The sequence below is a fragment of the Balaenoptera physalus genome (genome assembly GCF_965194825.1).
Source record: "Balaenoptera physalus genome assembly, chromosome: 13".
NCBI classification, from domain to species: Eukaryota; Metazoa; Chordata; class Mammalia; order Artiodactyla; family Balaenopteridae; genus Balaenoptera; species Balaenoptera physalus.
The window spans coordinates 52,486,472-52,506,840 of record NC_138892.1 but is presented as its reverse complement, the minus strand read 5'-3'; the positions used below and the strand labels follow the sequence as shown (position 1 = coordinate 52,506,840).

The 20,369-nt window shown below is 38.5% G+C and overlaps 1 protein-coding gene across 2 annotated transcripts in view; it reads right to left on the bottom strand.

Moving 5' to 3' along the window:
* Window positions 1-20,369, bottom strand: part of WIF1 (WNT inhibitory factor 1) — an 87,433-nt gene that overhangs the window by 11,008 nt on the left and 56,056 nt on the right. For both annotated transcript variants that reach the window (XM_082422867.1, XM_082422868.1), the window contains 3 exons: window positions 12,895-13,035; window positions 11,919-12,014; window positions 4,405-4,500 (listed from right to left, as the gene is read on the bottom strand). In XM_082422867.1, the coding sequence (XP_082278993.1) occupies window positions 4,405-4,500; window positions 11,919-12,014; window positions 12,895-13,035 (333 nt within the window). The remainder of the gene's footprint in view (window positions 1-4,404; window positions 4,501-11,918; window positions 12,015-12,894; window positions 13,036-20,369) is intronic.

Below are 20,369 nucleotides of genomic sequence, written 5' to 3'. Positions count from 1 at the left end.
CAACATTTCATTAAGGCTAAGTGATTCTTCTTAGGCATCTGCTACTTGCCCATTTACTTATTTAATAAAACAAGCCACTTTACACATACAGGAATTGTAAGCAATTGCTTGACCATTTGCAGATTCCAGCAACATAACAGGATACCACGCACATTACACAGGACCCACCTCTAGGGGTTTACCTCTTAGTGAAAAAAGGCACCGTGTGTAAAAAAAATATATATCTTTTTTATTTTCTTATAAATATCTATGCTCTTAAAGGAGAAGAACTCTATGAACCCAAGAAAATATTTTTTAAGATGAAGGAAGAGTAAAAGGAGAAAACTTTCTTTGGAATAGATAAAAGGGAGAGAAGTCATAAATATTGGGATCAGACAAAGGAGAAAGCAACTTCTTTTCTGAATAAGAGGAACAGAGATGCATCTTATATAACAGGAATTTTTTAAAAATAGACTTTTTTGACATTTGCAGGAAGGAGTAATTATATTCAGGAAAAGACAGACTGTTGCCCCTTGCGGGTCCCACAGTCAGGGAAGTGGCGGCAGCATGAGCTGGAGGGATGAAGAATGTGGGTATATTATTGTGGGAGTCCAATTAACTAGATTTTCCAGGTAATAATCATACTGTTTGTGATTCATACTAAGCCCTCTCTCTTAGAGTCAGCTTCTGAAATTTCACGGCTCACTGGCACCTAAAATAGAGGGAGGACAGAAATGGGGACGGGGGAGAGCAAATATCTAAAAATAGACAAGTTGGCTCGTTCTATAAAGGAGATGAAAATAAGAACTTGATTCTCAGCTATTCCAGTTTTATGGCCTATTTGTTCTTGTCCTATATAAAACAGGCCAAAGTTGGCTATAGATGAACGAAAGCTGGAATAAGCTTTCGGTAAGAAAATCAGAAAGGAAATCCAAAAGTTCTGAGTGTATGCTTTCTTTGTGGAAAAGAAGTCCAACTGGAATAGTCTATGAATATCATGCTTCTTAAATGATAAAGCTTTTTGTTAAAAATCATAAGGACCTCTCAGCTTAAGGCCATGCTGTACTTGCTTTGGCAAAATCAAGCCTCCTGATGTAGAGGGGAGCGGCAGCATTGGGGTATAGAATTTAGGATTTAGGAAAATCAGCTCTTGGACTTCCTCTTTACTACTTGCTGCTAGTATTGTTAGGGCTGGACAGTTTGTTTTTAAAATTATGGAATGTTTCACGAATTTGCATGTCATCCTTATGCAGGGGCCATGCTAATCTTCTCTGTATCATTCCAATTTTAGTACATGTGCTGCTGAAGTGAGCACAAGACAGTTGTTTTTGTGAGCGTGTCCTGTCTCCCCACTTGTCCCTGTTTCTCCTGGGGATAATAAGAAGAGATGAGAAAACATCAGGACCTGTGTCCACTTGGCTGGAGCCCTCTGGGCACTATCCCTTACTAATGTGTAGAATGCAATGAACCTGGGAGTGTAATCAAAAGTTACAGAATATGACAAAGCTGATTATTGAATTTGGCCACACCCTTAGTATTTGGATAATACTTTACCATCTGGACCAAGCTTCTCTACATTTCTGTTGTGCAATGATTCTTTTTTTTTTAATTAATTAGTTAATTAATTTATTTTTGGCTGCATTGGGTCTTCGTTGCTGTGTGCAGGCTTTCTCTAGTCGTGGCAAGCACAGGTTACTCTTCGTTGCGGTGCGCGGGTTTCTTGTGGCGGTGGCTTCTCGTTGTGGAGCACGGGCTGTAGTCGCTCAGGCTCAGTAGTTGTGGCACACAGGCTTAGTTGCTCCACGGCATGTGGAATCTTCCCGGATCAGGGATTGAACCCGTGTCCCCTGCATTGGCAGGCGGATTCTTAACCACTGTGCCACCAGGGAAGTCCCATGTGCAATGATTCTTGACTCAGAAAATGAGGCAGAGACACCAAGTAACTTTCACTGGGGCTGAGGGTTTGCTAGGCCAGTGTTTAACTACTCAACTGTTAAAGTTTGCAACAGATGTCCCAAGAGCCAATAAAAGTTAATCTTTAGTGTTTCTTCAAATATGTAGGGCTAAGGTCTAGCTCCATGCCAGTAATTAAACCATTTTTCAGAAGCTCTACACTCCCTCCTGGTTAATAAATGCATCTTTTTGTTGAGGGAGTAAAAAACATTATTTTTTAATGTTCCCAGATCTCTGGGGAAACCAAGTGGAATTTCAACAGACTTTCCAAAAGAATAAAAAAAAGTTACTGGAGTCTAACAAGTAAGAAAATCTTTCATCTGAAAGGTAAAATATTACAAACGTAAAAGAAACGGGAATACACATAGATCTTTTCCTTCAACAGGGACCATGCAGCGTTTTTGACACCATAGCGTAAGAAAAACATTACAACTGACAGTCCACGGTGCAGATACACCAGTAACAGCCTCATCTACATAAGCAGGCCTCACAAATGGTCTTTCTAAACCTCATAATACATTCATTCTTCATCCAAGTCTCTGAAGGATTTGCTCTATTTCCTAATAGTTTTGAGATAATATGAGTTTAATTCTGCTTCAAGAATCAACTTCTGCCCAGTTGTGAAGTAGCAGAGATGCTGAAGGCTACATTTAGACAAATGCAAAGAAGCTTCACAAGAAAGAATTTTATTCACTGGCTATTATTTTCAGTGTCATTAGTGCTTAATCTTTATGAACATAAAATTTTAAAATTATTTTCACTCCAGTGCTATAGTTTTAGAAGATCACTTACAACTAAAAGGTAGAGATGCTCTCACACATGATCTCATTTAGCACAGAGGTGGGGGAACCAGGCATCAATGGCTTAATTTCCAGTTTAGAGTTGGGAAAAGCATGGCCCACAGAGATGAGGTTCTCTGCCCGGAAGCAGTCACTGGTAGAGGATCTAGGATGTGAAACAGGTAGCCTGAGCGGCAACATGGTACAGTGGAGGGTGTGAATTTGGGCCAAGCTACTCAAGCTCTATAAACCTCATTTTGCTTAGCTGAGATTGAGATGGATGATGCTTTACATATCTCAAAAGATGGTTGAGAGTAAAGTTAGGTAATTGTATGAAGGTACTTTGTATATCATAAAACAACAGACAACCATAAATGATTATTCTGACTCATATTAAGGCCTCTTTCCTTTAGCTTTTCCTTCTTTTTTAAAAAGCTGCTCATTTCAATCTTAACTGGTGCTATCTGCATTATCACTAAAGAGACACTTCTCTAAAATAACACATCATTTTATTTTGAGGCAAGTAGTTATTTAAAAAAAACCATGCCCTACTCATGCAATTAGCATTTTGGACACAAGGATAATTTCATTAAATACATACACTTTAAGGATATAATTTAATTTTTTTCCATAAAAGATGTGAACTGGGCAAAATAGATAGGTGTCCTGTAAAGAGTATGAATCATTCAGTACTATTTTAGAGCCACATTTGAATCCACTTTCTGAGAGTAAAATCTGGCTATGATGCAGCATCACAGGAAGGAGGATCCTGATCTCTCAGGGATGTGATCTGTGAGCAGAGAATTAAATTCGGGATCAGTGAACTTCTAGGTCAGGCAATTTGGAAGAGATTGTTTCATTTCAGTCTTTGAAGCTCACCCATAAAACTAATTTGGGACATACCGAAACCCCAATGGGGAAGGAGCAGTTAATTGTTCGCAAAAATCCATGCTCCCCTCCCATAAAGTTGTCGTTGGGAGACGGTTGTCCAACCAGGGATGACATTTCTCCTGGCTGCATCCAGGTAAGATCATGGAGCTAATTCCTATCCATGGAATAGGTGTTGAAGTTTTGTAGGTCACTTCTGGGCTTTTCTTTGTTTTGTTTTTTTGTTTGTTTTTTAAGCAGTACCTACTCCAGTCTTTCTTTCTCTGCTTATTGGCTGGATCTGGAGAGCTCCAAAGTTCTAGGCAGGACCACTGATGGAAGGCACCTGGGACCCTAAATCACTGCATGGAGAAGAACCGCCCTGCCCACTGACCAAGTATTCCTGCACTGGAGCATTATGTGAGCAAATGTAAACTTGTACTGTGTTAAGCTACACTAAAATTTGGGGTTAAAGTTATAGCAGCCAACTGAGCCCGCATGGCACAACTACTGAAGCCCGCGTGTGCCTAGAGCCCATGCTCCGCAACAAGAGAAGCCACCGCAATGAGAAGCCTGCACACAGCAATGAAGAGGGCCCCCGCTTGCCGCAACTAGAGAAAGCCTGTGCACGGCAACGAAGACCCAACGCAGCCATAAATAAATAAATAAATTTATATAAAAAATAACAACAACAAAAAAGTTATAGCAGCCAGTGAAGTGATACATCCTATTTACAGAGCTGTTATGAAGAGTGATGATATAGTAAATATACGTCTTTTAATCAAACATTTAAAAAGTAAAAAGAACCTTGTTCTTAGAAAGTTACCTTTATCACAATTGACTCCATAGAATCCAGGTGGACAGATGCAGAAACCGGGAGTAACACAAAGCCCGCCGTTCATGCATCGTGGTGTGCAAAGGGCTAATGGGGAGAGAGAATTCTGATTAAGACCAAATAGGGTTTTGCGAGCAGGACCATTTTGGAAATGTCAGTAATACAACAGGTCTGTATTTTCAAGCTTTGTAGTTGACACTAAAGTAGTCACTCTTTAGACATACAAGTTTGCTATATTAAAAATTATTTTTATGCAGTAAATAGGCTATTTTTCAACCAATTTCATAGAAGAGAATTAAAATTTGCACAGAATCATTATTTTAACTAAGATGTGGTCTTCTTAAGACTGTAAATATTTTTTCTTGCCTTATTTCCTCAATCTTCCAGTTTCAAAATCAGTGCAGATGAAGGTCAGGACAAGATGGCGGAGTAGGACCTTGACCTCACCTCCTCTCACGAGCACACCAAAATCACAACTAAATGCTAAACAATCATCGATAAAAAGACTGGAAACTACCAAAAAAGATATTCTACATCCAGCGACATAAAGAAGAAACCACAACGAGACAGTAGGAAGAGCACACTCATGATATAATCAAATCCCATACCCCTCAGGTGCGTGACCCATAAACTGGAGAATAGTTATACTGCAGAAGTTCTCCCACAGGAGTGAGAATTCTGAGTCCCACATCAGGCTCCCCAGCCTGGAGGTCTGACATCGGGAAGAGGAACCCCCAGAGCAGTTGGTTTTGAAGGCCAGCAGGGCTTGAATGCAGGAGCTCCACAGGACTGGGGGAAACAGAGACTCCACTCTTGGAGGGTGCACACCAGTTCTTGTGTAACTGGGACCCAGGGCAAAAGTAATGACTTCATAGGAGCCTGGGCCAGACTCATCTAGTTTTGAAGGGTCTCCAGGGGCAGGGGGCAGCTGTGGCTCACTCCGGGGACAAGGACACTGGTGGCAGAGGTATCAGGGAGTATTCATTGATATGAGCTCTCCTGGAGGCCGACACTTTGCCACCAAGACCTGGCCCCACCCAACAGCCTGTTGGCTCCAGTGCTGGGACACCTCAGGCCAAACAACAAACAGAGTAGGAACACAGCCTCACCCATCAGCAGACAGGCTGCCTAAAGACTTCCTGAGCCCACAGCCACCTCCAGACATACCCCTTAACATGGCCCTCCCCAACAGAGGGCCAAGACCCAGCTGCACTCTCCAGTGAGCAGGCACTGGCCCCTCCCACCAGGAAGCCTGCACAAGGCTCTAGACCAGCCTCACCCGCCAGGGGGCAGACACCAGAAGCAAGAATACTATGATCCAGCAGGCTGCAGAACTAAGTCCACAAACACGGGTCAGAATCTACCAGCTGGTCCCTGGTCCCTGGCCCCTGGGCGATGAGAGGGGAGTGTACTTCTGGGACACACAGGACATCCCCTACAGAGGGCCATTTCTCCAAGGTCAAGAAACATAACTAACCTACCACATATATAAAAATTCAAATAGAAGTTTAGACAAAATGAGATGGCAGAAGAATATATTCCAGACAAAAGAACAAGATAAAACCCCAGAAGACCAACTAAGTGGAGATAGGCAATCTACCCAAGAAAGAGTTCAGAGTAATGATGGTAAAGATGATCCAAGAACTCAGGAAAACAATAGATGCACAGAACGAGAAGTTACAAGTGTTTTTAACAAAGAGTTCGAAAATATAAAAAACAACCAGTTGAAGAATACAATAATTGAAATGAAAAAATACACTAGAAGGAATCAACAGCAGAATGAATGAGGCAGAAGAACGTACAAGTAAGCTGGAAGACAGAGTGGTGGAAATCACTGCCGTGGAACAGAATAAAGAAAAAAGAATGAAAAGAAATGAGGACAGTTTAAGAGACCTCTGGGACAATATCAAATGCACCAGTATTTGCATTATATGGGTCCCAGAAGGAGAAAATAGAGAGAAAAGGCCTGAGGAAATATTTGAAGAGATAATAGCTGAAAAATTCCCTAACATGGGAAAGGAAACAGTTTCTGGAGGAAACTCCAGAAAGTGCATAGAGATCCATACAGGATTAAACCAAGGAGGAACACACCAAGACATCTACTAATCAAATTGACAAAAATTAAAGATAAAGATAAAATATTAAAAGCAACAAGGGAAAAGCGACAAATAACAAAGAAGGGAATCCCCATAAGGTTATCAACTGATTTTTCAGCAGAAATTCTGCAGGCCAGAAGAAGGTAGCATGGTATATTTAAAGTGATGAAAGGGAAAAACCTACAACCAAGAATACTCTACCTAGCAAGGCTCTCATTCAGATTTGATGGAGAAATTAAAAGCTTTACAGACAAGCAAAACCTAAAAGAATTCAGCACCACCAAATTAGCTTTACAACAAATGCTAAAGGAACTTCTCTAGGTGGAAAAGAAAAGGCCACAACTAGAAATAAGAAAATTATGAAATGGGAAAGGTCACCAGTAAAGGCAAACATACAGTAAAGGTAGGAAATCATCTGCACACAAATACAATATCAAAACCAGCAATCGTGAGAACAGGAGAGTACAAATGCAGGATATTGGAAATGCATTTGAAATTAAGAGATCAGTAACTTAAAACAATTGTGTATGTGTATAGACTGATATATTAAAACCTCATGGTAACTGCAAACCAAAAATCTATAATATATACACACACAAAAAAGAAAAAGGAATCCAAACACAACACTGAAGATAGTCATCAAATCACAAGAGAAGAGAACAAAAGAGAAAAGGAAGAAAAAAGACTTACAAAAACAAATCCAAAACAGTTAAAAAAATGGCAATAGGAACATACATATTGATAATTACTTTAAGTGTAAATAGATTAAATGCACCAACCAAAAGACACAGACTGGCTAAATGGATAAAAATACAAGACCTGTATATATGCTGTCTATAAAAGACCCACTTCAGATCTAGAAACATATACAGACTGAAAGTGAGGCGATGGAAAAAGGTATTGCATGCAAATGGAAATCAAAAGAAAGCTGGAGTAGCAATACTCATATTAGACAAAATAGAGTTTAAAATAAAGACTGTTGCAAGAGATAAAGAAGGACACTACATAATGAGCAAGGGATCAATCCAAGAAGAAGATAATAACAATTGTAAATATATATGCACCCAACATAGGAGCACCTCAATAATATGGCAAACGTTAACAGACATAAATGGAGAAATTGATAGTAACACAGTAAAAGTGGGGGATTTTAACACCCCGCTTACATCAATGGACAGATCATCCAGACAGAAAATCAATAAGGAAACACAGGTCTCAAATGACACATTAGACCAGATGGACTTAACTGATATTTATAAAGCATTCCATCTGAAAGCCTCAGAATACACATTCTTTTCAAATACACATGAACGTTCTCCAGGATAGATCACATATTGGGTCACAAATCAAGCCTCAGTAAATATAAGAAAATTGAAATCATATCAAGCATCTTTTCTGACCACAACGCATGAGATTAGAAATCAACTAAAAGAAGAAAACTGCAAAAAACACATGCTATTAAATAACCAATAGATCACTGAAAAAATCAAAGAGGAAATCAAAAAATACCTAGAGACAAATGAAAATGGAAACACGATGATCCAAATGCTATGGGATGCAGCAAAAGCAGCTCTAAGAGTGAAGTTTATAATGATCAAGCTTACCTCAGGAAACAAGAAAAATCTCAAATAAACAACCTAACATTACACCTAAAGCAACTAGAGAAAGAAGAACAAATAAAACCCGAAGTTAGTAGAAGGAAAGAAATCATAAAGATCAGAGCAGAAATAATGAAACAGAGACAAAGAAAACAATAAAAAAGATCAATAAAACTAAAAGCTGGTTCTTTGAAAAGATGAATATAATTGATAAGCCTTTAGCCAGACTCATCAAGAAAAAAAGGGAGAGGGCCCAAATCAATAAAATTAGAAATGAAAAAGGAGAAGTTACAACTGACACCACAAATACAAAGGACCATAAGAGACTAAGCAACTATACGCCAATAAAATGGACAACCTAGAAGACATGGACAAATTCTTAGAAAGGTACAATCTCCCAAGATTGAACCAAGAAGAAATAGAAAATATGAACAGACCAATTACCAGTACTGAAATTGAATCTGTGATGCAAAAACTCCAACAAACAAAAGTCCAGGACCAGACGGCTTCACAGGTGAATTCTAACAAACATTTAGAGAAGAGTTAACACCTATCCTTCTGAAGCTATTCCAAAAAATTACAGAGGAAGGATCACTCCCAAACTCATTCTATGAGCCCACCATCACCCTGATACCAAAACCAGACAAAGATACCACACACACACACAAAAAATTACAGGCCAATATCACTGATGAACATAGACGCTAAAATCCTCAACAAAATACTAGCAAACTGAATCCAATGATACATTAAAAGGATCATACCCGGTGATCAAGTGGGATTTATCCCAGTCATGCAAGGATTTTTCAATATCCGCAAATTAATCTGTGTGATACACCACATTAACAAATTGAAGAATAACAATCCTATGATCATCTCAGTAGATGCAGAAAAAGCTTTTGATAAAATTCAACATCCATTTATGATAAAAACTCTCCAGAAAGTGGGCATAGAAGGAACATACCTCAACATAATACAAGCCATATATGACAAATGCACAACTAACATCATACTCAACAGCGCAAAGCTGAAAGCATTTCCTCTAAGATCAGGAACAAGACAAGGATGTCTATTCTTGCCACTTTTATTCAACATAGTTTTGAAAGTCCTAACCACAGCAGTCAGAGAAGAAAAAGAAATAAAAGGGATCCAAATTGGAAAAGAAGTAGTAAAACTGTCAGTGTTTGCAGATGACATGATGCTATATATAGAAAATCCTCAAGACACTATCAGAAAACTACTTAGCTCATCAATGAATTCAGTAAATTTACAGGATACAAAATTAATACACAGAAATCTGTTGCATTTCTATACACTAACAATGAAAGATCAGAAAGAGAAATTAAGGAAACAATCCTACTTACCATCGCATCAAAAGGAATGAAATACCTAGTAATAAACCTACCTAAGGAGGCAGAAGACCTGTACTCTGAAAACTATAAGATGCTGATGAAAGAAACTGAAGATGACCCAAACAGATGGAAAGATGTACTGTGTTCTTGGGTTGGAAGAATCAATATTGCTAAAATGACCATACTACCCAAGGCAATCTACAAATTCAATGTAATCCCTATTAAATCACGAACGGCATTTTTCACAGAACTAGAGCAAAAATTTTAAAATATGTATGGAAACACAAAAGACCCCGAATAGCCAAAGCAATCTTGAGAAAGAAAAATGGAGCTGGAGGAATCAGGTTCCCTGACTTCAGACTATACTACAAACCTACAGTAATCAAAACAGTATGGTACTGGCACAAAAACAGACACATAGATCCATGGAACAGGATGGAAAGCCCAGAAATAAATCCATGTACCTATGGTCAATTCATCTATGACAAAGGAGGAAATACTATACAATGGAGAAAAGACTGTCTCTTCAATAAGTGGTGCTGGGAAAACTGGACAGCTACATGTAAAAGAATGAAATTAGGACATTCTCTAACACCATACACCAAAAAAACTCAAAATGGATTAAAGACCTAAATGTAAGACCAGATACTGTAATACTCATAGAGGAAGACATAGGCAGAACACTCTTTGAGATAAATTGCAGCAATATCTGTTTGGATCCATCCCCTAGAGTAATGGAAATAAAAAAATAAACAAATGGGACCTAATTAAACTTAAAAGCTTTTGCACAGCAAAGGAACCCATAAACAAGAAGAAAAGACAACCCTCAGAATGGGAGAAAATATTTGCAAACAAAGCAACTGACAAAGGATTAATCTCCAAAATATACAAGCAGCTCATGCAGCTCAATATCAAAAAACCAAACAACCCAATCAAAAAATGGGCAGAAGACCTAAATAGACATTTCTCCAAAGAAGACATACAGATGGTCAAGAGGCACATGAAAAGCTGCTCAACATCACTAATTAGAGAAATGCAAATCAGAACTACAGTGAGGTACCACCTCACACTGGTCAGAATGGCCATCATCAAAAATTCTACAAATAATAAATGCCGGAGAGGGTGTGGAGAAAAAGGAACCCTCCTACACTGTTGGTGGGAATGTAAATTGCACCCAGTGTTCATTGCAGCACTATTTACAATAGCCAAGACATGGAAGTAACTTAAATGTGCATTGACAGATGAATGGATAAAGAAGATGTGAGATATATATATATATATATATATATATATATACACACACACACACACACACACATACAATGGAATATTACAGCCATAAAAAGAATAAAATTATGCCGTTTGCAGCAGCATGGATGGACCTAGGGATAATCATACTAAATGAAGTGAGCTAGACAGACAAAGACAAATATCATATGGTACCACTTATATTTGGAATCTAAAAAAAAAGATACAAGTGAACTTATATACAAAACAGAAACAGACCCATAGGCATAGAAAGCAAACTTATGGTTACCAAAGAAGAAAGGGAAGGTGGGGGAGGGATAAATTAGGAGGTTGGGATTAACAGATACACACACTACTAGATACCCAAGGACCTACTGCATAGCACAGGGAACTATACTCAATATTTTGTAATAACCTATATGGGAAAAGAATCTGAAAAAATATATATATATATATAACTGAATCACTTTGTTGTACACCTGAAACTAACAATGCTGTAAACCAGCTATATTTCAATTAAGAAAATAAAATAAAGAAAAAAATCAATGCAAACAAGTAAAAAATCTATTTTTTGAAGATGAAAAATATTTTGCTTACTCTGGTCAAATAAGCTCAGTATATGTGAGCTTGTGGTTTAGACACCTTTGTGGTTAATAAACATTTTCATGTTCATCTCTTTTTTCATATAGCTTTCTTAGTAGTAATTTCACCAAAATATATATATTTACTACACAAATGATTTCATCCTTTTTTTTTGCCTAGAGCACCTTCATAACTCAGGTGTAGACTTAATTGTGAAACAAGCTACTTTTAATTGGAGTAGATACTTTCAAATCACTCATAATACTAGCTTTTTAAAACCGACTTTAGTGGAGGGAAAAAACCTCAAAACTTTCATAAGATTATGCTAAAGCACAGTATATATAATAGTGAATTGCGGAGGGGGGTGGAGGAGAGTGAAAGGGGCCACAAAGAATGTAGACACTGTGCCAGTTTTCTGCTCCTGTCACCACATATTGGATTTAACAGAAAACCACTCCTAGAAGAATACTTTCCAATAGCTTCTCTGTGGCTTTTTAAGACTGCACAAATTCTTACAATGTGACCAGAAAAATAATTTCAGGTGATGTGTTAAAAATACATGTGGGGCTCCTGTGTAACACCCATTTCATTAGGAAGCAAGCAGGGAAGCTGGCTGTCTCTGTTCTTACCTTTCTCACAGTGAGGTCCGTAGAATCCATCAGGACACTGGCAGACCCGTCTTTCATTACAAAAGCCTCCATTTCGGCACCCTCCTGGGCACTCAGCTTCACCAAAGAGAAACAAGGTTTATTTAGAAAGCTTTCAAATCATGTTGAGTGAATTACAGGGAGCATGAAGAGACTAACGGTCACTTTTTCCCCAGCACATCAATTATCATAATTTATTGAATACCAGTACTTCCACTTCATTCTCTCTACACTGCCTGTACTTCACTAAGTCTTCATGAAAGTAAGATACTGCCTCTCAATCCTACTTCCAACAGTAGGGAGCTCGTGGAAGAAGGCAAAGCAAGCTTTATGTTCTGCCTTCCTCCCACCCATCAATCTACTGCACCTCCTTAAATTCACACTGAAACAGAATGATGGATATTGCCCTCAGTATTCATTTTCAGAGGGGGGAATGACCTTTTGGTGCATCTTTAGGGCACTGAAAGCCTCCAGAGCTTAAATTCTGTGCTGGAAGAGCTTATATCAGGATGGGAAAGGAGACAGCATGGGAAAGCCTTCATGCTTAACTGGGTATCGGGGCTGTGGTGGAGAGGTACCTTTGCAGATCACTGGCGTGATCTTTGGAAGTCAAAAGCACCAAGCTTTTGGCAGGGGGTATGGGTCGTAGTAGTTGCTGGTGATGACTGACACCCTTGCTATGAGGTTGGGGACTCCCAAAGATTGTGTTGGAGGAGGGAAAGAAGAGAGGTGGAAGACAGGGCATTTTGAAGGGTACTGGAGTTCCTAAAATTGTGAGTGCAGTCAAAGCAGAGAAAGTCTGTCTTAGTACTATTACTGGACCCTACGTTTACCCCTCCTCCCACTGGTGTGGTTTTAATTATACAAAATAATTATCTATCTATCTAGCTACAATTTTTGGCCCAAATCACACCTGGAAGCCTTATGAGCCTTCTCTGGAATCACCATCACTGATTACCTTGTTGACATGTTTTAAAGAAGATGGCATTTTGAGGAGTCTGCAGGATGGTGTTGCCTTCAGAATTCATTACAATCACATTCACTTCAAACGCTGCCACTCCATCTTGTTTGCCGAGACATGGAAAACCAACTTGAACAACTAAAGAAAAAGAAGGTATGGAGAAACAGTTTATCTAGTTGATCCCAGTTTTACAGAAATCTTGGTAAGAGAGACAAAGAACAAAGCAAAAATTTTCACATTTTGTCATCAGATATGCTTGTATCTCCACTAGAGTAGGGACTGTATTTTGATTATCTGGGCATTCTCCACAGAACGTGTACATCATGCTGAGTGGAGAGTTAATGACCCTCATTAATTTGTACCCTACTAATATGAAATTGGGGATATTTTGTTCATAGTCTGAACTTGTACCATCTTGAAAAAAAAGATGGTAAAATGTTCTCTAAAAAGTAAAGGTAGCATAGATTAATTAGGGGAAGAAACTTTGTGAACACCTTCACCAGCCTCCATATAATTCAAAAAGAGCTAAAAGTTAACACTGCAGAATCTATTACATAAAGCCCTATAAGCAACACCCCACTGGTTTATTTTTACTCTGTGTGCTTGAAAGTGACAAAATATGTTCTTTGGAAAAATTCTATAACTCAGACTAGACCCCAATCATTGGACTGAGTTAATAAATTTAATATTTTCTCAGGCTATTTGTTAATACTGAGAAGTGTCCATATCTTGGGGATCTAGAAGAGTTTGCTGTGATGAAGTAATCTCACAATAGACATATCTAATGGTTTAGGTTCCTAAAGAGGAGCCACTTCTTTTTAGTGAAACTGATGATCACTTGGGGTATGTAGGTGTAGACTAAGCAGACAGTGGGAACTAACAGTGTTGCTGTACAGAGACGGTGAAGAGTTGTCCACAACTTCAGCTGTGAAATACCCACAAATCATTGGGTGGAAATTGTCTCAAGTCATTGGCTGAGAGGCTGACTTCATAAATTTCTGAAATCCACTGGATTATCCTAACGTATCCACTGGAGAAGACTGATCTAGCTGATCCACTAGACTCCAGTTCTTCCTTATGAATAGAACAAATATTGCTAAGAGGTATTCATATGAAATTCTGTTTCATTTTGTTTCTATATGTCAGGTAATGGTTACTGCCAAGCTTGGGAAAATCGTACCATGCCAAGAAAAATCCTTTCCCTTCAGAGTTTTCATAAACCTTTCCCCTAGTTTTACAAGAAGAAATGAGCTAGAAATCAGTGTGCTCTTTTCCATAATGCACTGCACACCAGTTGGTCATACAATCTTCTTAACGTGCTTGGCAACCAGAAACCACTCTCAAGGCTTTGGCATTGTCAGTGTTCATTACTGTGCTCTTCTCCAAATAACATGGGTTTCCAGTTCTCCTGAATCTTGAGATCTGAGCATTATAAGTAATTAAATGATGAAAAAACCCAGATATTTTAACAGAGATAAAAAGAGAGAAAAAAAACAAACTTGTTTCTGAAGTCCCAAGGTATAATTGTCCCCACTGAAAACCTTGGTTTAATGAAATCGTATATATGAAAATACAAATTTACAAAATACAAAAATCCATAGTAGGGATTTCCATTTCAACAGGAAGCAAAGGACTGTACAAGGAAAACCCTGTTGGATCTGTTATTGCAGGATACTTGTGAAATATATATAGGATTCTTTCTTATGGCTGCATCCTGGATCTGGAAATTTTACTTGGGGACCAAGGGGATCTGAAAGGCTACATGGATACAGAAGATATGCAAAAAGCAAGACTCCGATTCTTGTCGTAGAGCTCACAGACTTCCTCACTTACTGGCCTTTTCTTTCCTTGTTTTTACAAAATGTCTTCCCTTTTTTTCTGCCCTCTCCTCTATCAGTCTCTCCTTTTCTATCTGCCTCTTCTTTTTTCTCCCAGTTTTCTTTTTTTTCCCCTGCTCTGCACCTGGATTGTATCTTCCCCGAACAATTGGGCACTTTGAGAACTAACTGGAGGCAATCTTGTAGGGAAGAGCTGTATGGAATTATCTGCTTTTATGGTGAACTTGTCATTTGTGAATGGGTATCCTGTTCATGATATTAATTGCTAGCAAAAACAAGAAAAAGAGCACAGGAGTAAAACGTGGATTTTTCTGAATACGCATTGTGATGACCAGCAGTTACCTTACTGACTGATATCCAGAGCAGAATAATTTGGAAGACTCTTGTGGCCGTGTGGATGACAGGCTCTTGGTGCTCCAGCCAGGCGTCAGGGCTGTGCCTCTGAGGTGGGAGAGCCAAGTTCAGGACACTGGTCCACAAGAGACCTCCCAGCTCCACGTAATATCAAACGGCGAAAATCTCCCAGAGATCTCCATCTCAACACAAAGACCCAGCTCCATTCAATGACCAGCAAGCTACAGTGCTGGACACCCTATGCCAAACAACTAGCAAGACAGGAACACAACCCGATCCATTAGCAGAGAGGCTGCCTAAAATCATAATAAGGCCACAGACACCCCAAAACACACCACCAGATGTGGTCCTGCCCACCACAAAGACAAGATCCAGCCTCTTCCACCAGAACACAGGCACTAGTCCCCTCCAGCAGGAAGCCTACACAACCCACTGAACCAACCTTAACCACTGGGGACAGACACCAAAAACAACGGGAACTACGAACCTGCAGCCTGCGAAAAGGAGACCCCAAACACAGTAAGTTAAGCAAAATGAGAAGACAGAGAAACACACAGCAGATGAAGGAGCAAGGTAAAACCCACCACACCTAACAAATGAAGAGGAAATAGGCAGTCTACCTGAAAAAGAATTCAGAATAATGATAGTAAAGAGGAAATCTTGGAAATAGAATGGAGAAAATACAAGAAATGTTTAACAAGGACCTAGAAGAACTAAAGAGCAAACAAACAGTGATGAACAGCACAATAAATGAAATTAAAAATTCTCTAGAAGGGATCAATAGCAGAATAACTGAGGCAGAAAAACAGATAAGTGACCTGGAAGATAAAATAGTGGAAATAACTACTGCAGAGCAGAATAAAGAAAAAAGAATGAAAAGAATTGAGGACATCCTTGGAGACCTCTGGGACAACATTAAACACACCAACATTCGAATTATAGGAGTCCCAGAAGAAGAGAAAAAGAAAGGGACTGAGAAAATATTTGAAGAGCTTATAGTTGAAAACTTCCCTAATATGGGAAAGGAAGTAGTTAAGTCCAGGAAGCGCAGAGAGTCCCATACAGGATAAATCCAAGGAGAACCACGCCAAGCCATATATTAATCAAACTATCAAAAATAAAATACAAAGAAAAAATATTAAAAGCAGCAAGGGAAAAACAACAAATAACACACAAGGGAATCCCCATAAAGTTAACAGCTGATCTTTCAGCAGAAACTTGCAAGCCAGAAGGGAGTGGCAGGACATATTTAAAGTGATGAAGGAGAAAAACCTACAACCAAGATTACTCTACCTAGCAAGGATCTCATTCAGATTTGACGGAGAAATTAAAAGCTTTACAGACAAGCAAAAGCTAAGAGAATTCAGCACCACCAAACCAGCTTTACAACAAATGCTAAAGGAACTTCTCTAGGCAGGAAACACAAGAGAAGGAAAAGACCTACAATAACAAACCCAAAACAATTAAGAAAATGGTCATAGGAACATACATATCGATAATTACCTTCAATGTAAATGGATTAAATGCTCCAAACAAAAGACACAGACTGGCTGAATGGATACAAAAACAAGACTCATATATATGTTGTCTACAAGAGACCCACTTCAGACCTAGGGACACATACAGACTGAAAGTGAGGGGATGGAAAAAGATATTGCATGCAAATGGAAATCAAAAGAAAGCTCAAGTAGCAATTCTCATGTCAGACAAAATAGACTTTAAAACAAAGACTATTACAAGAGACAAAGGACACTACATAATGATCAAGGGATCAATCCAAGAAGAAGATATAACAATTGTAAATATTTATGCACCCAACATAGGAGCACCTCAATACATAAGACAAATACTAACAGCCATAAAAGGGGAAATCGACAGTAACACAATCATAGTAGGGGACTTTAACACCCCACTTTCACCAATGGACAGATCATCCAAAATGAAAATAAATAAGGAAACACAAGCTTTAAATGATACATTAAACAAGATGGACTTAATTGATATTTATAGGACATTCCATCGAAAAACAACAGAATACACATTGTTCTCAAGTGCTCATGGAACATTCTCCAGGATAGATCATATCTTGGGTCACAAATCAAGCCTTGGTAAATTTAAGAAAACTGAAGTCGTATCAAGTATCTTTTCCGACCACAACGCTATGAGACTAGATATCAATTACAGGAAAAAATCTGTAAAAAATACAAACACAGGGAGCCTAAACAATACACTATTTAATAACCAAGAGATCACTGAAGAAATCAAAGAGGAATTCAAAAAATACCTAGAAACAAATGACAATGAAAACACGATGACCCAAAACCTATGGGATGCAGCAAAAGCAGTTCTAAGAGGGAAGTTTATAGCAATACAATCCTACCTTAAGAAACAAGAAACATCTCAAATAAACAACCTAACCTTACACCTAAAGCAATTAGAGAAAGAAGAACAAAAAAACTCCAAAGTTAGCAGAAGGAAAGAAATCATAAAGATCAGATCAGAAACAAATGAAAACGAAATGAAGGAAATGATAGCAAAATCAATAAAACTAAAAGCTGGTTCTTTGAGAAGATAAACAAAATTGACAAACCATTAGCCACACTCATCAAGAAAAAAAGGGAGAAGACTCAAATCAATAGAATTAGAAATGAAAAAGGAGAAGTAACAACTGACACTGCAGAAATACATAGGATCATGAGAGATTACTACAAGCAACTATATGCCAATAAAATGGACAACCTGGAAGAAATGGACACATTCTTAGAAGTGCACAACCTTCTGAGACTGAACCAGGAAGAAATAGAAAATATGAACAGACCAATCACAAGCACTGAAATTGAAACTGTGATTAAAAATCTTCCAACAAACAAAAGCCCAGGACCAGATGGGTTCACAGGTGAATTCTATCAAACATTTAGAAAAGAGCTAACACCTATCCTTCTCAAACTCTTCCAAAATAGAGCAGAGGGAGGAACACTTCCAAACTCATTCAGTGAGGCCACCATCACCCTGATACCAAAACCAGACAAACATGTCACAAAAAAAGAAAACTATAGGCCAGTATTACTGATGAACATAGATGCAAAAATTCTCAACAAAATACTAGCAAACAGAATCCAACAGCACATTAAAGGGATCATACACCATGATCAAGTGGGGTTTATCTCAGGAATGCAAGTATTCTTCAATATACATAAATCAATCAATGAGATACACCATATTAACAACTTGAAGGATAAAAACCATATGATCATCTCAATAGCTGCAGAAAAAGCTTTCGACAAAATTCAACAGCCATTTATGATAAAAACCCTCCAGAAAGTAGGCATAGAGGGAACTTACCTCAACATAATAAAGACCATATATGACAAACCCACAGCCAGCATCATTCTCAATGGTGAAAAACTGAAACCATTTCCACTAAGATCAGGAACAAGACAAGGTTGCCCACTCTCACCACTACTATTCAACATAGTTTTGGAAATTCTAGTCACAGCAATCAGAGAAGAAAAAGAAATAAAAGGAATCAAATCAGAAAAGACAGAAGTAAAACTGTCACTGTTTGTAGATGACATGATACTATACATAGAGAATCCTAAAGAAGCTACCAGAAAACTACTAGAGCTAATCAATGAATTTGGTAAAGTAGCATGATACAAAATTAATGTGCAGAAATCTCTTGCATTCCTATACACTAATGATGAAAATTCTGAAAGAGAAATTAAGGAAACACTCCCATTTACCATTGCAACAAAAAGAATAAAATACCTAGGAATAAACCTACCTAAGGAGACAAAAGACCTGTACACAGAAAACTATAAGACACTGATGAAAGAAATTAAAGATGATACAAACAGGTGGAGAGATATACCATGTTCTTGGATTGGAAGAATCAACATTGTGAAACTGATTATACTACCCAAAGCAATCTACAGATTTAGTGCAATCCCTATCAAACTACCAATGGCAGTTTTCACAGAACTAGAATAAAACATTGCAAAATTTGTATGGAAACACAAAAGACCCTGAATAACCAAAGCAACCTTGAGAAAGAAAAAGGGAGGTGGAGGAATCAGGCTCCCTGACTTTAGACTATACTACAAAGTTACAGTAATCAAGACAGTATGGTACTGGCACAAAAATGGAAATATAGATCAATGGAATGGGATAGAAAGCCCAGAGATGAACCCACACACATATGGTCACCTTATCTTTGATAAAGGAGGCAGCCTCTTCAATAAGACAGCCTGGAAAAAAGACAGCCTCTTCAATAAGTGGTGCTGGGGAAACTGGACAGCTACATGTAAAAGAATGAAATTAGAGGGCTTCCCTGGTGGTGCAGTGGTTGAGAATCTGCCTGCCAATGCAGGGGACACGGGTTCGAGCCCTGGTCTGGGAGGATCCCACATGCCACGGAGCAACTGGGCCCGTGAGCCACAACTACTGAGCCTGAGCGTCTGGAGCCTCTGCTCCGCAACAAGAGAGGCCACGATAGTGAGAGGCCCACGTACCGCGATGAAAAGTGGCCCCCACTCGCCGCAACTGGAGAAAGCCCTCACACAGAAACGAAGACCCAACACAGCCAAAAATAAAAATAAAAATAAATTTAAAAAAAAGAATGAAATTAGAGTACTCCCTAGCACCATAAACAAAAATAAACTCAAAACGGATTAAAGACCTAAATGTAAGGCCAGACACTATAAAACTCTCAGAGGAAAACATAGGCAGAACACTATGACATAAATCACAGCAAGATCCTTTTTGACCCACCTCCTAGAGAAATGGAAGTAAAAACAAAAATAAACAAATGGGACCTAATGAAACTTAAAAGCTTTTGCACAGCAAAGGAAACCATAAACAAGACGAAAAGACAACCCTCAGAATGGGAGAAAATACTTGCAAATGAAGCAACTGACAAAGGATTAATCTTCAAAATTTACAAGCAGCTCAATATTAAAAAAACAAGCAACGCAATCCAAAAATGGGCAGAAGACCTAAATAGACATTTCTCCAAAGAAGATATACAGGTTGCCAACAAACACATGAAAGGATGCTCAACATCACTAATTATTAGAGAAATGCAAATCAAAGCTACAATGAGGTATCACCTCACACCAGTCAGAATGGCCATAATCAAACAAAAATCTACAAACAATAAATGCTGGAGAGGGTGTGGAGAAAAGGGAACCCTCTTGCACTCTTGGTGGGAATGTAAATTGATACAGCCACTATGGAGAACAGTATGGAGGTTCCTTAAGAAACTAAAAATAGAACTACCAT